General features: G+C 58.1%; 1 protein-coding gene across 1 annotated transcript; it reads left to right on the top strand.

Annotated features, from left to right (window-relative positions):
* Positions 1-6,159: 6,159 nt before the first annotated feature.
* SPRG_12110 (hypothetical protein) lies at positions 6,160-6,765 on the top strand (the record flags this gene model as incomplete). The annotated part of the gene is made up of 1 exon (XM_012351617.1): positions 6,160-6,765. One exon carries the CDS (start codon positions 6,160-6,162, stop codon positions 6,763-6,765), a length of 606 nt encoding a protein of 201 aa, XP_012207007.1.
* Between the last annotated feature and the right edge of the window lie 1,418 nt (positions 6,766-8,183).

The raw sequence follows: 8,183 nt of genomic DNA, 5'->3' as shown, positions 1-8,183 counted from the left end.
CATGTACGACGACCGACCAAGACGCCAAAACAAAACAACTCGACCAGTGTCGGCACCACGAGCAATCAACATCAGACCACCCGACATTTCGCGTCGGTCGCCAAGCCAACGACTTCCATCAGCCCGCGAGTTTAAGTGAGCACCCCCTGTGTACCTTCGGGTGCTGCAGCTCCAGGTCGGCCCACGGTCGCATCCAAGTGGAACTCCGCAACATGGGTCTGGCTCACGACCGCGGACGCTGCTGGTCGATCAAGTAGCTTGACGATGGACCACATAGAAAAAGAAAAACCCATAGTGGTAATCCCGGTAATACACCGCCTGACAAAAGACTAGCAATTCCTAGGTGCTACGACGAGACGGCGGCCGAGAGGCTTAGCCGAGCGGGAGACGTGGTGTGTGAACGGTACATGTCGGAACGAAGTCGTCGCGTAGCCATGCGTCATGACGCAGGGCTGCCATCATTTGGGGGGAGGACAATGCTTGAGTGTTCGGCAGCAAGTGTTGGAGGCACAGCTTGGTCAAGAACGCAGCTCGATGGCGGCTGCCGCAGGCGTCACAAGGGGCGCCTCGGGGCGAAATGGTTGATCGTTGCAGGCAAGCCAGACGGTGTGGAGCACACACGCGCGGAGGATCGGCCACATCATGGCCACGGCGCGCCGACGGTAGCGTAGGGCTGTCATCAGCGGTTCAAAGAGGATCGCGGAAAGCGTTGTGGGAAGTTCGAGCTCGAGGGCGTCGACGAGCGGCTGAAAGACCGCCCACACGGCAGTGACAAATTCGCAACGAAGCAGAAGATGGTCGTACGGCTCGAGGTCGCCGCAGACGGGACAGACTTGGGCGTCATCGACCAGAAAGTAGAGGCGGGAGCCGATCGCGACTGCTCCAAGCACGACACGGTACATGATATCAGCTCGGGTTGGCGGTACTCGACGGCTGCATCCACCATCACCGTGCCTGTAAAACACACGCGCCACGCGGGCGGCCCCGGCGAGGCGGCGTCGACCTGTGGTGTCGCAGGGCGAGGCAGTCGGTCGCGCGCACCACCGAACGGAGCCAGGCTTCGGTAGGCACTGCAGGCTCCAGCGCGGCGCACTTGTCTCGTATGTTTGCGGCGAAGGTATCAAACGCCCTGTATGCGTCCCAGAAGTGCGAGACGTGGTTAGGAGGCGCGTGCCATGTTGCGTGCGTGAGTCGTCGCATAGCTTGTCGTCAGCGGGCGCAGCGCGTCGGCGCACTCGAGAAATGTGTTGTGCCACAGCGGCTGATCGTGCGGTGTCGTTGGCGTGTTGCGCCGTCACGGTGAATCGAGTGCCGTGACTCGATCCACAGCTTCAGTAGAAAGCGCCATCGAGGTGGAATGCGAGCCGAGTGAAGGACGGCCGCCGCCGCTGGGTGATACTGGTCACCATGCAGCAAGTCCTGGATGTCGCGCATACGCGAGCGAGACGAGCGTCCAACCGGGTGAGATCCACGCCGGGCGATCTTCGGGGAGCTGTTGCGCTCCTTGCGCGGCGCGAAGCATCCCGGCCCGGTGGCACGCGGTCCACAAAGGCAGTGCGCGCACGTGACCGAGAACACCAAGGCGACGAGGCGAGAAGGCGAGGTCAGCAGCACGGAAGTGGCGTACTCTGTGCTCACTCTGGCGCGCGATCGGCTCGTTGCGCAGGAATTGAAGCATTGTGCGGTCGATGAGCTCGGCGGCCTTGGCTGAGGGCGTCACCCATGCCAGCTCGTACCAGAGAAGCGGCAGGTAGAGGGTGCGGAGAATGACGACCTTGCCAACGAGCGTGTTCGCCTTGTACGACCACAACCGAAGCCGGTCCGCAAACTTGTCGAGGGCATAGTCGAAGCGGGCGTGTGGTTCAAGATGAGGCGCGATCAAGATCCCGAGAGCCTTAGTTGGTTGCGCGGACTAGACCACAAGCGGCGAGAGGGCGTCCGAAATCGGTGCGTATGTGAGGAGTTCATTTTTGTGGCGGTTCAGGCGGAAGCCAGACACTGCACAAAACCGTTCGACGAGGGCGAGCTGCTCGTGGAGCGCGGGTTCGTCCCGTGCGATCAGTTGCGTGTCGTCAGCAAAGCAGCTTGCCACGTGGCTGACCCCTCCGATCAAGACCCCGAGGTCCGGCCGGCTGCGTAGCAAGTTGCAGAGCGGTTCCATGGCAAGGACGAAAAGCAGCGGCGACAAGGGATCGCCCTGGAGGACACCGCGCTTGATGTCGAATGCGCGCGAGAGAAAGCCGCTCACCAGCAGCCGCGACTGACGCCCCGTGTAGAGGCAGCGCACCGTGTCAAACAACGCATGCGGGAAGCCGAGGCGAGGCCGAAGGAGGGCAAAGAACAAGTGGCAGACCCGATCCAAAGGCCTTCTCAAAGTCCAGAAGAGCCACAAGCGACTCGGGCGCGTGGTCCTTGCAGCACGCAAGCAAGTCGTCGAGGCGCGCGATGTTGGACACGATCGAGCGGCCGTGGATGAAGTCGTTCTGGTCTGGGTGGACGAGCCTGTCGGCGCACGGTTGGACCCGGTTGGCCAAAACCTTGGTCAACATCTTGACGTCCGTGGTGATGAGATTAATGGACCGGCTGTTACCGGCGCGGTCGTAGGCGCCCTTTTGTGGAGCAAGATCGTCGTGCCTCGGCACTGGGCCGGCGTCAGCGTCATGTGATCGTGCAGGCGATGCATGAGTGCCATCTCGAGCGCGAGCGCCCACTTCTCCGGGGCGAGTTCAGAACCTCGTGGGGCAGCGCGTTGGGTCCGGGCGCCTTAAGGGACGATGACGATACGACGACCGCGTACAGCTCCGACGCCATGATCGGGGCGGCGAGGCCGGCTGCGAGTGCCGCGGGCAGCGGCTGTGGAAGCACTAAGTCCAAGAATGCGTCGATCTCGTCGGCGTGCGCTGGCGGATGTGACGCGTACAACTGCGTGTAGAACCGATAAAGCGTGCGTTCAACGCCCGCCTGCTCCGTGTGCTGAATCTCGTCGTCGTCAGTCATGGCAGAGACGGCTTTCCTTTGAAAGGGCCTTGGGGCGGGTATCTTCAAGTGTCGTCGTGAGCAACGGTCGGCCTCGGCCATGTGACGGTGCAGCTCGGCCTTGAACTCGCACACTTGAGCGTGGTACCGTTCGAGCTCAACCTTGATCGGGCGCAGCGACGCGATGAGAGCCTCGGTGACTTCGTCTTGAAGCGCGTCGAAGGCGTCGGCGAGACGACGCGTGAGAGTCGTAAGGTCGGCGGCGTGCTCCTTCACGTTGTGGCGGTGTAGCTCGTGTAGCCGACGCCGGATATAGTACACCATGTTTGTCGTAGTACTTGGAGACGTTCCACGAGAGGGTCGTGCGGGAAAGGAAGCCATCCAGGTGCGACGCAATGATATCAACCGCCTCCGGCAGTTTGAGGAGCCATGGTGGCGGTGTCCAAGGTCTCGGACCAGGGCGCCGGCCGGGTTGAAGAGTGACGATGCAGGCCGAGTGGTTGTAACGCGTCGTGCCGTGCTCACGCGTAGCCGTTGCCGACTGACCGAGGTACAGGGCGCGCGACATGAAGATGTAACCAGTCGACTCTTACTGCGTCGACGAGGTCCAGGCAGCCAATCCAGTCGACGAGGGCTTCGCGTCCGGTTTTGATATGCAACCGACGGAACGACAGAGTCCATACAGTCGTGCAACGTGACGTTAAAGTCGCCCCCGACGATATGTAGATCATCGGGCAGAAAGTCTCGCGGCAGCGCCGCGAAGAAGGCTGCGCGCGACGCACGGCGCGTAAATGTTGTGGAGATACACGGGAAGTTCGTCGACGAGGCCTTGAAGCAGCAGATAGCGGGGTTGGAGCTCGGGCTTGGCCGGAACCAGTGTGACGACCCAAAGATCTTGAATCGCGCCGTCGGGCCGCACCATAGTGACAACCCCGCGACACGAGTGTTCACCTCGCTCACGCGCAAAGAGCGGGTCGCAGGCGAACCAATGGGACGGGCTAAATCAGTTGACTCCACGCGAACGTGGCTGCATCTTGGGTCTTGCGAGAGCTCAACTTGGTCGCTTGGTAGAAGGTGATGTCGTGCTTGAAAGAGCTGGTGTGCAAGAGCGAGTGGTATTTGCGCTCCAGACTGTTGGCGTTGAGTGCCTCAACGCCAACGGTGGGATTGCTACGGACATTTTCGTGACGGACTCTGTTGTACAATGGCTGCAGGAGATACATAGTTGTCGTCGTCGTTAATATCCCTTCTTGGAATGGTGTGCGGCGTATTTAAAGGAACATCGATGATGTGCCGTTGGTGCTGTACACAAAAGACTCGTCAAAGCATGCGTCATGGCAGGCAAACCAAGATGACTTCGTATTGAATCTATCAAGACTACAGTACAGATTCCATGTATGTCTGCTCGAGGACATCAACATCCTTCTTCTTTGTCATTTGTTGCAGAAGAGGTTGCTACACGCTTGCACCCCGTCCTCCTCATAGAATCCATCGCTCTATGGACCCTCGTCGAGTGCTTGACGCCGCCGCGGGTTCACTTGCGAGAGGCGTCGGGCAAGACAAGGCACAAGAGGTCGTTGCGGCGCGTAAAAGCGTGCAAGACAGGTGGAAACCAACCAGGCTACTTGAGTGAGCCCATTCGGCAGAGCCATTGTAAAACCACACTCTTTCTCTATTCAATACTCAGACCAAGTCTACCGATCCGAATCGTTGAAGATCCATTGCCGAATAGCAAGTCTCTTATGGCGCACACCCTGGCGACCGCGATCGTATGGGGTTAGGGCCCGATGCCACGAGTACCCAGAAGTGGTTGACGTTGTCGACTGCTCTCGATCCACAGCTACGCACTGGTTACAGCTTAGCACAACAACTCGCTTTCTCGTCGATCTCCTCGCTTCCTCTGCGGACGCTGCCCCAGAAATCGTTGGATCGAGCATCAGATCGAGGAGAAATCCAGGTGCCTATTCGACGGCGAGTACCCATTCCTTCAACGCTCAAGAACATATCACTGGACGCACTTCGTAATATTCCGTTGTTGTGACGTCACTAATACCTTCTGGACGTCGGGTACAACGAAGACTACACCCAGGCACCGCGACGTCTCTAACGCCATGACTTAACTCGAGAGGGCTTCGAGGTACTGGCTGGCGAGCGTTGTTGTTGAACTGAGTTATATGCGACTATAAAGAGATATGGTGGACTTCCTAATGCGCTCGTGAGGCGTGGCCAGTGCGTCAAGCGAGGAGCTTTAGTGCGAGGGATCATGTAGCGTGCACATCAAGGATCGTCCTGGAGAGCGATGAGCGACGCGTCCAGCGATGGCACCACAGCTCGCCGAGCCAGTGCCGGACATGCAGCCATGCGATATTAGCTGCCCGCATCGCGAGCGCAGCAACGGGAAGTTGCGTTAGCGTCGAGCAAAGGACACGGTTGTTGCGTTCGAGCCAAAGACAATACCAGACGCAAGCGCGTAAGATCGGCCAGAGGTGATGAATGGACGACTTGTGGGCCGAGAGCGGCGCGGCGACATCGTCGTAGAGAAAGCCAGCGACTGCTGGCTGGCGAGCGTCCAACGCTACACCATGTGCGTCCCCTTCCGCGTGACGACCCATGCTGGAATGCTGGACGCAAGGTGCGATAGGCTATTGCGGTAAGCTACTTTCGAAAATATCGCAAAAACAATATTCTTGGCATGAGTAGCCAATGTATAAATCTCTTGACGAAGCCAAGCGCGTCTGCTGCTGCGAGAGGCTCGCGTAGGAACTTGATCACCCATACAAGAACGTTGCGGCTTGCAGGGGCTACATCGCCTCGTTGCATGAACTCATGTGGCGGGAGATGCATGTCACAATGGCGACTTGGTTAAGCGACCAGAATGTCATTCCGACAGCATTTCGCACCACCGTCCAGTGATCGCAGTCGCAACTCAATGAATCGGGCTCACGAGATTCCCATTTTGGGAGTACACAGTAGGACGCGTAACGTTGAGGTATCTTTTCCCATTGCCCGTCGCCCTCGGCACCCCGAATTTATCTTGCATTGGCCTCCCGGATGCTGGCTCCAAGGCCAACAAGTACCACGTCAACCAAGGGCAGCAACCGCACATCCTGTTCGGTGCCCGTCAACAAGGCACGCGTGATTCGAGGCCACAAATTTCATTTTCATTTTCACTTTTGCTACGCCATGGAGCCCGACCGACGCTTTGCCTGCCCCGTTGACGGCTGCGACAAGCGCTTCAAGCGCAAGTTCACCTTGCACGAGCACCAAAAGACCCACACGGGACTGCGGCCCTTTGTCTGTGTCGAGGCCAACTGTGGGAAAAGCTTTACCACATCGGGTAACCTCGTCCGGCATGCGCACACGCACCGCCTCGACAAGCCGTTTGCCTGCGCTTGGAGCACGTGTGCCAAGCGGTTTTGCTCGCGCGAGAAGCTCGTGCGCCACCTCTCGACGCACGTTGGGCTGCAGCCGTACGTCTGCCATCTCTGTTGCGGGTCGTTCTCGACGTCGGGCAACTTGTCGCGGCACATGACCATGCAGGCGCATGCGAGCACTGGAGTCGATGCGCGATCGAGTATGTGGGTGGATCTGAGCCAGCTCCTCCACGACGACGACGAGCCGCTTGCGAGTGAGAAGAAACAGCGATGCCGTATTGCCCAAGAGATTGCGATGCCTCGCGAATCAGTGGACCTCGAGCCGATTCAAGCGCCGCAGTTCCGCCCGGATGAGCCGTGGAGTGACCTATGGCGCTTGGAAGAACTGCTGTGTGACGATGGCGGGATGTACTAAAGTCGCTGCCCCAAATATATGTCTCTATAATAAAATGCCTCTACTTGATCGTTGTCAGCACCGAGGCCAAGAACGAGGACCAAACGAACCACCGTCGATTCACCGGTCGCGCTCTGTGACATTGTTGCTCTTATAGAGTGCCACAACTACCATCTGCAAGGCTAGCACAGGACCTTGTACAACGATAACCGAATGACTGTCAACAGCCAGCATCCATCGGTGAATGTTCGTGCTGCAGGAGTCGATTCGTTTCGCAACTTGCAAAAACGTGATCAGAACAGTCGCTCGGCAAGTGACGTTAACGACGGACCAGACGCCCCCGCCCAAGTGCTAACTCTCTCGACGCGCGTGCGACGTCGCAACGTGTTGAGCTTGACGTCCACGCGGCACACGCCTACACTATCGTATCAATCAATCAACGAGGTCACAGTGCGACACCAGTCATGGGTGGGCGTCACCTCGGCTACGGCCAGGAACAAAAGTTCGCAGCGCTTTGACCCAGGTGATCACGCCGTGAGCACGACACGATACGAGGTATCCGCCGTCGGACAAACATGCTTTTTTATATTCTGCATCAAGCGTATCGACACTGCATGTCATGGTCGCCCTTAGTGCGGACTGGTGCGTTCATAAACAGCTAATAGGGGTGTCGCGGCTGGCGACAGCCCGATGACCATCAACCATCGACGTCCTTCCTCCTTGTTCCAGCAGGTTCGATCGCTGTATCCCACGTGAGCGACAGGGCAGCAACTGCGCCTCCGATGCGAAAAGCTCCTTGGAACAACCCCATGTGTCAATCATCAAGCGATGCTCCGCCTGCACGTTCCTCTATTCGCTAGCGTCGGTTCCGAGGCCGTCGACAGCCAAAAATTTCACGCCAGAGACACACGACACGACGCAGAGTACTCGGATTTTGTATACTCAACGGCCACACCAAGCGCGCAGGTCCCTTCTCTAAATACCGAGTCCGATGGGCGGGTGCCAGATGGCTGTGTGCCAATCAAATGGCGCCAATAGGCGCCACCTGGTTTGCTTTTTATCCAATCCTGTGGCCTCAATCTGAATTTTGTCCAGTCAAAAGCTCGTATTCGTCCAAACGCACGAAATTGCATTCTTTTTAGCCAATCCAATGGCTACATTGCCTGGATCCAGTGATTGCGACGAAGTGGAAATGCACGGTTACCAACCCATTGCACGTCCAACGTGCTACCGCCGGTACGTCATTGTTGGTTTTACCAGGTATCCCAAACCTCCTGCCCCGCCCATATATGGAGCCAGGCTAAGACGACCAAGATCATGCTCGCGCTCACCCACGACAGCTCTCTTATTCCTACCATGACCCTCCTTGACGACGACCGCCGCTTCGAATGCTCGATGCCCGACTGCACCAAGCGCTTCAAACGCAAGTTTACGCTCCA

The sequence above is a fragment of the Saprolegnia parasitica genome, assembly GCF_000151545.1.
Source record: "Saprolegnia parasitica CBS 223.65 unplaced genomic scaffold supercont2.83, whole genome shotgun sequence".
Lineage (NCBI taxonomy): Eukaryota > Oomycota > Saprolegniomycetes > Saprolegniales > Saprolegniaceae > Saprolegnia > Saprolegnia parasitica.
Note: the sequence above shows the minus strand (reverse complement) of the source record. Positions and strands in the feature narration are given on the sequence as shown.